The sequence below is a fragment of the Mesoplodon densirostris genome, chromosome 3 (genome assembly GCF_025265405.1).
Source record: "Mesoplodon densirostris isolate mMesDen1 chromosome 3, mMesDen1 primary haplotype, whole genome shotgun sequence".
Taxonomy (NCBI): domain Eukaryota; kingdom Metazoa; phylum Chordata; class Mammalia; order Artiodactyla; family Ziphiidae; genus Mesoplodon; species Mesoplodon densirostris.
Genome location: NC_082663.1, coordinates 145,929,191 through 145,942,721, shown reverse-complemented (window position 1 = coordinate 145,942,721; position 13,531 = coordinate 145,929,191). Strand labels below are relative to the sequence as shown.

General features: G+C 54.8%; 1 protein-coding gene across 4 annotated transcripts in view; it reads left to right on the top strand.

Annotated features, from left to right (window-relative positions):
- Positions 1-12,052, top strand: part of PDE4A (phosphodiesterase 4A) — a 48,742-nt gene extending 36,690 nt beyond the window's left edge. For all 4 annotated transcript variants that reach the window (XM_060094161.1, XM_060094160.1, XM_060094162.1 and 1 more), the window contains 9 exons: positions 1,939-2,032; positions 3,541-3,764; positions 4,829-4,927; positions 5,024-5,188; positions 5,750-5,849; positions 5,977-6,131; positions 6,362-6,484; positions 6,945-7,127; positions 9,426-12,052. In XM_060094161.1, coding sequence (XP_059950144.1) covers positions 1,939-2,032; positions 3,541-3,764; positions 4,829-4,927; positions 5,024-5,188; positions 5,750-5,849; positions 5,977-6,131; positions 6,362-6,484; positions 6,945-7,127; positions 9,426-10,106 — 1,824 coding nt within the window. In that variant the 3' untranslated portion in view covers positions 10,107-12,052. The remainder of the gene's footprint in view (positions 1-1,938; positions 2,033-3,540; positions 3,765-4,828; positions 4,928-5,023; positions 5,189-5,749; positions 5,850-5,976; positions 6,132-6,361; positions 6,485-6,944; positions 7,128-9,425) is intronic.
- Positions 12,053-13,531: the final 1,479 nt, after the last annotated feature.

Genomic DNA, 13,531 nt, shown 5'->3' with positions numbered 1-13,531 from the left:
CCAGTGCTGCAGTGAGCACGCACACGCACACACACAGGCGAACACACGGAGCCCAGAGCCTCCGAAGCCTCCTCCTGGGACCCTTACCGTGCCCCGCCCATGGGCAGGGGTCCCTGGCCGCCTCCAGCCACCCCCGTGGGAGTGCCCATCTGGGCCAGGGGCTGGCGGACCATGTAACCAGGTCTGCTGCCGGGAGCGCGGAGGGGAAGGGAGCCCCCAGCCCTGCTGGGCCGGCCCGGGCCCCTCCGCGGCTCCCCCTTCCACTGCCCACCTGCCCAGCACCCTGCCCCCCCGCCCCCCGCACAGTAGCTGCTAATCCCGGAACTCCCCAAGCCCAGCCTCTGTGTGCGGCAGCCCTGAGCAGGGCTAAGACTCCAAGATGCCCTTGGTGGATTTCTTCTGCGAGACCTGCTCCAAGCCATGGCTGGTGGGCTGGTGGGACCAGGTAGGGGAACTTGGGGTGGAGGATGGGCAGGAGACCCGGCTCTGGTCCTTCCACCTCAGACCCTCCAGCCCCCGGTCTAGGCTTGTATGTGCAGCTGTGCACGTGTGCGGCCTGGACGTGAAGCCTTGTGACTGGGTCTCTGTGTGTGGCCCAGGGCTTGGCGTGGATGGCGGGTGGCTGGGGGTGTGGGTCTTTCTCTGGGTGTGACTGTCAGTGCACACACGTGTGTGTCTGCAGTGGTGGGGGGCTGCCTGACTATATGCTTGTTTGCCTGGGTCAGGGACCAGGGGGTGGCCCTGGCTGAAATCACATGGCTCTGATTGTGGTGTTGTGTTTGGGGCCATGTTTATGAGCCCAAAGCGGTGTGATTTTTCTGGGGCATATGACCCCGAGTGTCAGTGACTGCCTTATTGTGTATGCTCCTTGGTTTGTGTGTCTGGGGCTGTGTAGAACTGTGTAATATGGGAGTCTGTGACTCTGTGTGCGGTTGTGTGACTTTGTGGGTCCATCTTGTGTGTGTGTGTGTGTGTGTGTGTGACTCTCTATGTGTGCCCAGGCCTCTGGCAGCAGTGGGAGGAGGGAGCGTTCGTCCTGATGTGGGCCATGCGGGCTCACCCTTCCTGCCAAGTGTCCCTCTTGCCTCTCTGGACAGAGTCTGCTCCTGCTTTGGGGGTGCTTTGGTGGAGCTTGGGGGCGGGGAGCCGATGCCCTTTCTCCTCATGTACAATGTCACAGCAGATGCTTGTGTGAAGTGCTATGGGGGGACCAGCCTGGTTCTGGGTATACTCCGTCCATCTGTGCATCTGTTCACCACTCTGAGGTTGGGGGAGAGGGGGCTATGATGGGAACCCCCTCCCCTGGGTGACTGGACTAGGGTTTCCTCAGCTCACTATTCTCCCTGCCCCGGTCAAACCTCTCCACCCAGAACTTCAGGACTACATTCCCTCCTTCCAAACCAGGCTGGGGGCGGGGACCCCAGGGAGTGGGGTCCCTGTCTGGGACGACCTGGGCCAGGGGTAGCTCTGGGAAGGCAGGGGTTAAAGGGCCCGCCGGCTGCCCCCCCTTTCCCCAGCTCAGCAGCTGGTTGGAGGGGGAGTTGCTAAGGAGACTCCCATCACCATGGTGACAGGATTCTCCTGACACCCCATTGGCTCCCTGTTAGGTAGGAGCCCCTCCCTTCCACAGGTGCCCCCTCTGGCTCCTCCTTGGGGGGAGAAGGAGGGAGTATGGTGAGAGGAGCCCAGCTTCCTCAGACAGGGAGGGGTATGCTGAGTCCTGACTCCCCAAGCCTGGGGACCCCCATCCAGAGCTGGGAGGAGAGGAAGGACTGACCCCTCCCCCCTAGCAACCTGCTGAGGACTCTGTTGGCTGAGCAGAGAAGTGAGAGGGACTCACGGGTTCTTCAGAAGTTTCTTGAGAGGGCCTGGCCTCACCCCCCCACCCACGCCTGCCATGACCCCATCATTCCTTCCTTCTTGCCTCCTTCACCTTAGTTCAAGAGGATGCTAAACCGTGAACTCACACACCTGTCAGAGATGAGCAGGTCAGGAAACCAGGTCTCTGAGTACATCTCCACCACATTCCTAGGTGAGTGAAGGGTGGCACTTGTGTGTGGGTGGGTGCGTGGGGGGAGGCATTGCATAACTGGACTGCAGGGGGCCACCGCAGACCCTGGGTCCTGTTGCCCACATTTGCCCGGGGAACCCTGACTCAACTCCCCAAAGGTCAAAGTCACCACACTCAAGAGCTACTATATCGCGATGCCTCCAAATTTAGTGGGACCCCAACTTCTATAGAACACCCACATTTAAAAATCTCTCCAAGCTGCAAAGCTCCTCCAAACTCAGGGGAACCCCATTGGAACTCTTAACCAAGACCCCAAGAAACTCCCAAACTCAAATAGAATTCCTAAACTTTAAAATGCCTCCAGGCTGAAAAGTCTCCCAAAATTCACTAGGATCTCCAAACTTGGATTTCGGCCCCCCCAAATTCAGAAGAACCCTCAAACTCAAGAGAGATGCCCGAACTCAGTAGGGTTCTCAAACTCAAGGGAAACCCTGCCCTTAAGAGCCCATAAAAGACCCCTACACCTTTCCACCAAGCTGAAAAGTCTCCCAAATTCAGTAGAATCCCCAAACTTGGTATGACCCCCCAAATTCAGTAGACCCCCCAAACTTTAGATACCCAAATTTAATAGGATTCTCCCGCTTAAGAACCTGTAAATGATCCCCCAAACTTAGGAGAATTTCCTAACTCAGTGGAACCCTGAAGACAGTAGAATACCCCAAATTCACTGGAACCCTCAAGCTCATGGGGATCTCCAACTCATCCTAACCTCATCCTGAACCCAAGAGACCTAGCTGAGAATTTATCACCAAAGGTCCCCGAATTCAGGGTACCCCCCCACCAAGCTGGAAAGAAGGTTTCAGAGTTTCAAACACTCCCGCCAATGGGGGTGTGTTGTGCCTGAGATCCAGCCAATAAGAGCACGGCATGCAAATGAGCCCTCTTAGGCCCTGTCATTGACTGGCGGTCCCCAGGTCACTATGGGTGGCCCTGGCTAGGCTCTGGAAACCATAAAGAGCTCAGGAAAGGGGCTTCTGGGGCTGGCCCCCAGAAAGCCTGGTGTCCAGGGGGTGGGGGTGGGGATCCATGGAGCCAGAGACCACCCTTCCCTCCCGCCTCCCAGCGCTGTCCACCTCCACCCGCTCTCTGGGTCACCATGGGGGTGTCTTCCCTGCCTGCTGGAGAAGGTTCCCTGCCTATCCGAGGCAGGCAGTGGCTCTCTCTAGCATCCCCACGCTGCTTCCTGACTTCCCATGCCACCCCCATGCCAAACTTTGTGATTGGACTGGGGCTACCCTATAGCTCCGGGCTGGCCCCAGGGTCCCCACTCCAGCCCACCACCTCCCAGAAGAGTTCCTACCTCCTCTCTGGTTTCCAGTCCATAAGTAACCAACAGCATGACACCCAGAATAGGTCTGCCCTCCTGGGTGAGACTTCCCAGGGCTTGAGGGCTTGGTGGGGGTGTCTGAGAGCCAGATGAGGGAGCCTCTGTGAGGTTCTCATGCTGGCTTCTCCTCTATCTTCTGCAGACAAGCAGAATGAAGTGGAGATCCCATCACCCGCAATGAAGGATCGAGAAAAACAGCAAGTGCCACGGCAGAGACCTTCCCAGCAGCCTCCGCCCCCTGGTCCACAGTTCCAGCCCATGTCTCAGATCACCGGGGTGAAGAAGCTGATGCATAGCAGCAGCCTGAACGATTCCAGCATCCCCCGCTTTGGGGTGAAGACCGATCAAGAGGAACTCCTGGCCCAAGTGGGTGGGGCCTCAGTGGGGGCTGGGCTGGAGAGGGGCAGGGTTCTCCTGGGGCCCAAAGAAGGACTGGGCTTTGGATCAGCCTGAGATAAGGATTCGGGTGTACCTGCTTTATGAGACTCTCAGGAGAGAGGGAGTGGTCTCAGCTGGTGTCCACAGGGGGCTCTGGAGTATGAACAACAGCACTGAGTTGAGCCCACCTTGAGGCAAGTGTGCTGGCATTTTATACCCTTGTGACAGTCATTGGCTGGGGGCTGTCCCCAGGGTGGATGGCATCACCCCCTCCACAGAGCTCCTGTGGGGAAAGAGCAGATTTTTGACAATGGGCAGCTGTGAGTCTTTGTAAACAACAGCCCCAGCAGCTGGGTGATGGGTGCATTGACCAGTGAAGGGAATCTGGGCAGAACCCAAACAGCATCCACTACAGACCAGACGTGGATTCGCCTCCTGGCTTCTCCATGAAATCTTAAGCCAAGGGGCTCCCACAGTGATTTGTACAGTGGACTTGATGCAAGCTCAGTGGCTCCCTCAGCTGACATTTATTGTAACCCTCTGCGTGCCAGTACTGGCCAGGGCTATATTCAGTCATGCAGTGTTTATTGAGCACCTACTATGTGCTGGTGCTGTTCTGAATTCTGGGGAGACATGGAAAATTAGCCCATGTTCCTTTCCTCTCAGTGCTCATGAGCAGTTTAACTGAGGCTGAGCTGTGCTTTGGGGTCAGCCATGCTGGGTTCACATCCTAGCTTTGCCACTTGTGAGATGCAAGGTCTCGGCTAAGTCATGTCCCTGCTCTGAGTTTTGGTTCCGTCACCTGCCAAGTGAAATCAAGCACTTAGTGCAGTGCTTGGTGGATAATACACACTCAGTAGACTCTGGGGTTGCTTTGTTATTTTCTGGCCCAGTAGGACCCGGGCAGTAAATTCTATACTGCTGAGCATGCCACCTACTGGGTGAACGATAATGGTGCCACTATTCAGACCAGGGTTCTGAACTCCTAGAAAAGAGTCTGGAGGGCCCTGGACCTTTGGGGGCTCCTGACCTCTGGCCTCCATCTCCACCAGGAATTGGAAAATCTGAACAAGTGGGGCCTGAACATCTTTTGCGTGTCGGATTATGCGGGGGGCCGTTCCCTCAGCTGCATCATGTACACGATATTCCAGGTAGGGCGGGCTGAGTGGGGCTGGATGCAAGGGAGGGGGCAGGGTGGGGAGCAGAGGGCTGGTGTGGGGGTCACCGCCCCCTACTCTTGCCTTCAGGAGCGGGACCTGCTGAAGAAGTTCCGCATCCCGGTGGACACGATGGTGACATACATGCTGACCCTGGAGGACCACTACCACCCCGATGTGGCCTACCACAACAGCCTGCACGCGGCTGACGTGCTGCAGTCCACCCACGTGCTGCTGGCCACACCTGCACTGGATGTGAGCATCGCCTGGCCCCCATGTCTCCCCAGCTGCCCCCCACACTATCCATCTCCAATCTTCCGTTTATCTCTCTGACCCTGAGTCTCTGACATCCATCTCTCTCTGACCCCATTCCTCTCTCTCCTGACTCCCCATCTTTCTTTTTTTTATATATAAATTTATTTATTTATTTTTGGCTGCGTTGGGTCTTCTTTGCTGCGTGCGGGCTTTCTCTAGTTACGGCGAGCGGGGGCTACCCTTCGTTGCAGTGTGCAGGCTTCTCACTGCGGTGGCTTCTCTTGTTGTGGAGCATGGGCTCTAGGCGTGCGGGCTTCCGTAGTTGTGGCTCGTGGGCTCTAGAGCACAGGCTCAGTAGTTGTGGCGCAAGGGCTTAGTTGCTCCACAGCATGTGGGATCTTCCCGGACCAGGGATCGAACCTGTGTCTCCTGCAATGGCAGATGGATTCTTAACTACTGCGCCACCAGGGAAGCCCTCTCCATCTTTCTTGACTCCCCGTCTCTCTCTTATCCTGTCTCTCTGACTCCCCATCTTTCTAACCCATCTCCCTCTGCCCCCAGGCCGTATTCACGGACCTGGAGATTCTCGCCGCCCTCTTCGCAGCTTCCATCCATGATGTGGACCACCCTGGGGTCTCCAACCAGTTCCTCATCAACACCAGTGAGTGGCCCGCCACGGGGGCAGGGCCTGCTGGGCTGGAGGCGGGGCCTGCGGTGCCCCTCCCAGCAGGGGGCGCCCTAGGTGGGTCCTCCCCTCCCCTGACTGCCCAACCCTGCCTGGGCTACAGATTCTGAACTGGCGCTCATGTACAATGACGAGTCGGTGCTGGAGAATCACCACCTGGCCGTGGGCTTCAAGCTGCTTCAGGAAGACAACTGTGACATTTTCCAGAACCTCAGCAAGCGCCAGCGGCAAAGCCTGCGCAAGATGGTCATCGACATGGTGGGCGGGGCGAGGGGCGGGGACAGAGCGGGAAAGGTCACCTTTGGAGCAAGGGGGCATTGGGGAGGGCCAGCTCTGAGTCTGGGACAGAAAGGCCCCTAGTGGGGGAGGTGTCCTTTGGGAGTGGGTCATGGCGGCTGATTGTGTGGAGTGAAAACTTCAGAGGCCCTGCCCAGCTCAGTACAGCGGGCGGCCAGGCTTCGATGGCCCCTGTGACTTCTTGCCCACAGGTGCTGGCCACGGACATGTCCAAACACATGACCCTCCTGGCTGACCTGAAGACCATGGTGGAGACCAAGAAAGTGACCAGCTCGGGGGTCCTCTTGCTGGATAACTATGCCGACCGCATCCAGGTGCCCCCTTCCCCACACCGTATAGAGAGATTGGACCCTCCCCTCCCCCCTTAGGTCTGGGTTGCTGCCCCTCCCTCTGCTCCAGCTCCCAGGTTGCCCATCTTCCTGTCTGTTTTTCTCTTCCATCTAACCCTTTCCAACTCCCACCTCTCCATCCCATCTCCCCCTATCTCCTCCAGTTCCCTCTTGCCTTTCCTCATCAACCCGTTTCCGTGTCCCCCACACCCCTGTCTCCCCACCGCCTCTTTTCCCTTCCCTCCCTCTGCCCTTTGCTCATCAGCCTCATCTCATCTCCCCTTCTCTCCCCGACTCATCGACCCTCTTCCCTCACCTCTTCTACCTTTCTCCATCTCCCCGCTACCCATTCTCCCCTACTCTCCTTCCAAAGGGGAAGTAAGGAAGCCTGAGGCCTCAGACTAGGACGGGGACACGGCCTCTGAAGGTCCCCCACCCCATGCAGGTCCTACGGAACATGGTGCACTGTGCAGATCTCAGCAACCCCACCAAGCCGCTGGAGCTGTACCGCCAGTGGACCGACCGCATCATGGCCGAGTTCTTCCAGCAGGGCGACCGTGAACGCGAGCGTGGCATGGAGATCAGCCCCATGTGCGACAAGCACACGGCCTCGGTGGAGAAGTCTCAGGTACAGTCTCGGCACCACTGGAAGAGAGCAGGGCGGGCCTCCTCACCCCACACCGGCCTGGAACTCCAAAGGCCCAAGAGGTCCTAACCCGCCTGTACACAGTGTCAAGTTTGTCTTTGTCTGTTTTTTCCTTCTCTATCCTGATGGGAAATAGGCAACACTTTCTCCTCCACAAAACAATTGAACTGAGCCTCTGGACTCATAAGTTGTAGATTTGCACCCAGATAGTTGTAACTCATTTGTAGCAACTGCCATAACATCAGTAATAACACTTACCTGGCCCTTAGTTACAGACTTCATGTCCTTTCAGCCTCTCGGTTTCCCTATAACCTGGCCACTCATTTTGTGCCTGAGTTTTGGTGGAGTTTGTTGTTGTTGTTGTTGTTGTTTGGCCACGCCACGTGGCATGTGGGATCTTAGTTCCCTGACCAGGGATTGAACCCGTGCCCCCCAGCAGTGGAAGTGTGGAGTCTTAACCACTGGACCACCAGGGAAGTCCCTTGGTGGATTTTGAAATGAAGTTAAATGACTCGTCTTCATCACGTGCCTTTTTAATTTAACGAGAGGGACAGAAACACAGTCTTGTAAAAGACAACACTGAAGTGTGAATATGAGAGTTTCTCACTCTCCCTGCTTCCAGCCTCCTCCCTGGTGAGACCTCCTCTTCCCAGTTCGGTGTGTATGCCCTTCCCATCCAGGGTTATGCATCCTCAACACTGTTGGCATTTGGCGCTGGATCATTCTTTGTGGTGGGACCATCCTGTGCATTGTAGGGTGTTGAGCAGCATCCCTGGCCTCCACTCACTAGATGCAAGGAACACCCTCCCCTTCCTGCGGTAACAACCAAAAATGTCTCCAAACACTTCCAAATGTTCCCAGGGCATGCACATAGCCCCAAACCCCTGATGAAAACCAGTTTTGCTTGTTTTATTATGTATTTATATTCACAAGCAACTTAATAGCAATAGTTTGTGGGTTTAGCTTTTTAAAAAAATATAAACTGGGGCTTCCCTGTTGGAGCAGTGGTTGAGAGTCTGCCTGCCGATGCAGGGGACACGGGTTCGTGCCCTGGTCCGGGAAGATCCCACATGCCGTGGAGCGGCTAGGCCCGTGAGCCATGGCCGCTGAGGCTGTGCGTCTGGAGCCTGTGCTCCGCAACAGGAGAGGCCACAAGAGTGAGAGGCCCGCGTACCGAAAAAAAAAAAATATATATATATATATATATATATAAACTGTATCAATATATACCTTTTTTTGGGGGGGGTGGCACTGCATGGCTTGCAGGATCTTAGTTCCCCAACCAGGGATTGAACCTGGGCCCTTGGCAGTGAAAGTGCGGAGTCCTAACCACTGGACCGCCAGGGAATCCCAATATATACCTAGTTTTATACAGCTTGCCTTTTCTTTCCAAAAATGGCTTGGAGATCTGTCCACATTATTACACATAGATTAAGCTTACCCTTTTTCACTACTGTATGGTATTCCCACAGAGACAGATGGATAATGGTTCGTGTAGTGATTGCTCTGTTGGTGGACATATAAGTGTTTATTAGGAATTCTCAGTGCCTCAAACAGGATAAAGCTTTATTGGTTTGTTTGTTTGTTTTCTCTTATGTAAGGAAAGTCTGGAGAAAGGAAATTTGGCTCTCTGTGGCTCCACATAGTTGGCAGGCACCCCAGAACTTTCAGTGTTTCTCTTCTGTCATGCGAAGCTTGGGACTTCTCTCCTCAGAGATGTCTCTTGTGGTCACAGATGCTGTTGAAGCTCCAACCATTCCTCCCTGGAATGTCAGGGAACTAAGATCCCACATGCCGCATGGTGTGGCCAAAAAAAATAATAAGAACTTAAAAAATATAAACTAATTCCCAACTGATGTATATATGGAGGTGTTTCCAGTTTTTGTTTGCATACGTATTTTTTTTCTTTTTTTCTTACTTGTGCAAGAGTTTTTCCAGGGTGGCTCTGGAGAAGCAAGATTGCTGGGTCCAAGGGTATCAACATCTTTTTTTTTTTTTTTTTTTTTGCCACACCACGCAGCATGCGGGATCTTTGGGACTTCCGTGGTGGCCCAGTGGTTGGGTCTTCACCTTCCAATGCGGGGGTTGGTGTGGGTTCAACCCCTGGTCGGGGAGCTAGGATCCCACATGCCTCGTGGCCAAGGAACCAAGACATAGAACAGAGGCAATATTGTAACAAATTCAATAAGACTTAAAAAAATTTTTTTATTAGATCCCGCAGCATGCGGTGCCATCTGCACCAGCAGATCCCTGGTTTATTCTTCCTTCTCCCTCCCTCAGGTGGGTTTCATCGACTACATTGTACACCCGCTGTGGGAGACGTGGGCCGACTTGGTTCACCCAGATGCCCAAGAGATCCTGGACACTTTGGAGGACAACCGGGACTGGTACTACAGCGCCATTCGGCAGAGCCCATCGCCACCACCCGAGGAGGAGCCCGGGGGACCAGGCCACCCCCCTCCACCGGATAAGTTCCAGTTTGAGCTGACGCTGGAGGAGGAAGAAGAGGAGGAGGTGTCCATTGCCCCAGGTGCAACTGAAATGCAGGAATTGTCCACCGCCCAGGATGTGTTCCCAGCTGAGGAACCGTTGGAGGTCGATGGCCAGGACCAGTCTACGGAGGTGGAGGTAGAGGAAATGTACTTGACACAGCAAGCAGACCCAGCAGATAGTGTGGCTAAGGGTCAGGACGCGTCCACGCCCCCAGATGCATCTGTAGGCTGCAGCAGCCCCCCTGCCCTGTCTCCTGAGAGCCTCCCTCTGCCTGTCTTGAGGACCCCGCCCCCTCCAGAGGAGGACCCGGGCCTTCTGGGCCTCCCCTCCACGGCGGCCGAGGTGGGGGCCCAAAAAGAGGATCAGGCTGCCAAAAGGGCGTGCTGCGCCTGCACAGGAACATCGGGCGAGGATCCATCCACACTCCCAGCTCCTGGAGGGTGGGGGTCAGCTGGAGGCCCTACCTGAGCCTCAGCCTCTACACCCCGTTGGCCTCCCTGCGTCCCGCCACCACCATCACCCCCCCACCTCCTCCACTGCCTCAAAGACTCTTGGGCCTCCTGAGAAAAAAGAAAACAGAAAAGTGGGGTTTTTTCTCTTTTCTTTTTTTCCCCTTTCCCCCCACCCCCTCCCATGGGGCCTCTTTTTGGAGGTGGGGGCTGGGGGACAAGGGGCTGAGGTCCCGGAAGGGATTTTATTTTTGGAATTTTAATTGTTACATTTTTAGAAAAAAAAAACAAAAAAAAACCAAAAAAGCCCAGGATGAAACACAGCAACTGTAGATGCTCCTGTTCCCAGCTCCTCTCAGCCAGCTCCAACCCCCTCCTCTGATCCACCCCCGCTTCCCCCCTGCCCCAGGTTCCAGGCTCAGTCTTCCGGCCTCTTCGGGCTCTTCACCTGGTGTAGGGTCTCCCTCCAGACTTTTCTTCTGAATTTGGGAGGGTCTCTAGAACCCAGCCAGGAATAGCCATTCTGGGCAGGGCCTCTGGGGGCAGGGAGGGGGCGCCCCATGAGCTCTCTGCCCTCCCCCCCAGAAGTCTTCAGCCTCATTTTGCACAAACCTGGCAATACTGACTTGGGGGATGGGCAGGGGGGAGATGGGGGTATTTTAGGAGGCAGGGGTAGGGTGTTGGAGGGACATTCACACCACCTACCTGGGGTCTGAGGTTTGAGGAGGGTGTGATCCACCTACCCCCTGCACCGGCCACCCCTTTCCCCTTCCAGTCTGGTTTCCGTTTGAATTTTCTCCGTTTGCGGGGGCGGAGGATGGCTTGGAGCCGCACCCCTCCTTCCAGCTGCTTCTCCTCTTGTTTCTGCCTTAATGATTCCCACGGCCATAGGAGGGGGGGTTGCAGTGGCTCCCACCTGCACCTTGGGTGGAGTAGGGCCAGGCCTGGAGCCCCCATCGTGGGCACAGCCCCCTCCCCAGCATCCTCCTGCCCCCCCTCCCCGACTCTTTGCCCTAGGAGGAAGCAATAACGGTGTACACCCACGTCCCCTTTCTGGGCAGCCCTTCCCACCCTGGCAACCAAGGTCATCTCTCCTTTGCCCGCACCTTGCCAAGCCTCCCCCTCTACCCCCAGCTCTTCCCCCAAGCAATACGACAGACAGATGCAAGGCCATTTTTCTCCAAGCCATGGGGGGCTGTTTGGAAAGAAAGACCCCCTCTTCCCCTTCCGCTCTGCCCCTCAGCCTGGCTCTGCAGCTGGGCAGGACCGGCCTCTCTCTCTCATTTCTCTCCCCTCCAGTTCGGAGCACACGGTACTGTAGCCCCCAGCTCCCCCCAGCCTTCCATCTGTCTGTCCTTCCCTGTGGGGAGTACCACCCGCTCCCACCCCCATGATGCTGTACAGGGTTCATTTTTGTAGCGAAAGTAGTTTCAGTCCCAGCCGGCCACCGGAGTGGGCCTTTTTTTTTTTTTTTTTTTTTTTGGTTTTCCTTCTTTGTTTCTTTTCTTTCTTTCTTTCTTTCTTTTTTTTTTTTTTTTTTGTACATACTGTAAGGTTGGTTTGTAAATTATTCTACAGAGGCAAAAAGGGAAAATAAACTTGCCCTTCCCCCACTGACTCAGGGGAAGGAGGGGTTGGGGGTCTCCCGATGGGAGCCTCCATTCCTGCTGTATTATACAAACTGTACCATAGACCCCGGAAGTGTGGACTCAGCGCTGTTGTTGAACGGCGAGTCATGTCATCAGAGGGGGTGAGGGAGGACTGCGCAGAGCCTGCACCTCCCCCGGCCCCAGGGCCAGGAGTGATTGGCAACTGGGGACAGGGACCCCGGGGGGCGGCGGGGGAGGAGTCAGCACCCCCTTGAGCTGCTCGAGTGTTGTCCACTTTGATGATCAGTCAGTTGGTCTGCTGATCGATACTCAATCCTTCGATCTTGTCTCCAATTAAACCGAGGCTTTCACCGATCTTCCTGGCTGATGTGGCTTCCTTTCCCATCCTGTTTCTCAAGGTGTGTGTCTCTCTTGCTATCTGTCTGGGGAGGGGTGGGGAAAATGAGCGGGCTCTGTCCCTGACCCTTCCCAAGCAGATAGAACTTGAAGGGGGTGCAGATAGTTTGGTGGGAGGCAGCCCCCTGGCCTGGGCCAGGTCCAGGCACAGGGGCTGCAGGTTGTAAAGTGGAGGTTCAGACCACACAGTTTTTGGAGGCCAGCAGACCCAGGTAAGCCTTGTTTCTCTCACGTGGAGCATATCTGACGCAACTCGGGTTCTCCTGGTACCACAAAGTCATTCCTGGAAACCTGACTGACCCCCGCCTCCAACGTCTGGTTGCCAAAAAGCTCTTGGATCAAATTCTGCCCTGCAGACATTAAACTTGATTTATTAGCGCAAGAGAATTTACATCTGTAAGTTCCATGAATTCTGGCCATGATAGTGTTGCAGCCCTCGAGGCTGCATTAAAACAAAACCAAAACAAACAAACAAACTTGACTATCCTAAAGCCTGTGGACCTTACGATGTATATCAGGCAAGCTGAATCCTCCACGTTCACACAGGACCAGCTTGGGATTTCAGCTCTGTTTTTCCCACAAGTTCATACAAGATCGGGGAGCTAGTGAGTCTCAGATATTTTAACCAATCCACATAATTGAATACTGTTAACTCCACCCCTGGGAGCCCATTTTTCCAACCTTTATCAGCCTAATTAACAAGCCCCGATTTCACCAATAAAACTTTTCTGCCATTCATTATGCTAATGAGCAAAACTTCCCTTGTGAATAGAGATAAAGATGGAGGAAGTGTTTGTGATGCAGATTTTCAGATTAGAATACAGGCTGCCTCTGGTGTGTAATAAACAGAGATACACACTGTACACACACAGTCCTTAAGTGGTTAAGCACAGTGGGACCAGTATATATTCACAGCATGTGTCTTCTGAAACAAAATGATGGCAGCTTGGGACTTCGCTGGTGGTCCAGTGGTTAAGAATCTGCCTTCCAATGCAGGGGATGCGGGTTCGATCCCTGGTCGGGGGAACTAAGATCCCACATGCTACGAGACAACTAAGCCCGCGTGCTTTAGGGCCCGAGAGCCATAACTAGAGAGCCCGCGTGCCGCAACAAAGAACCTGCACATCACAACTAAGACCCGACCAAGCCAAATAAAAAATACTGAAGAAAAAAAGAAAGATGGCAGCTTCCCTGGATCTGAGGATAGGCCGACCCACCTACTCTGCTGTTTGTCTCTAGTGACCAAGGACTGGTTTGGATCCCAGTTCTAGCTGTGTGACCTTGGGCGTGATCTCTCTGACCTGCAATTGTTTCATTTATAAAATGCGGTTAACAAAAGTTCCAGACTAGAGAGGGGTGTCCAGTGAAACTTTCTGTGATGATGAGGATGTTCTATGTCTGCGCTATCCAATAAGGTAGCCACTAGCCATACGTGGCT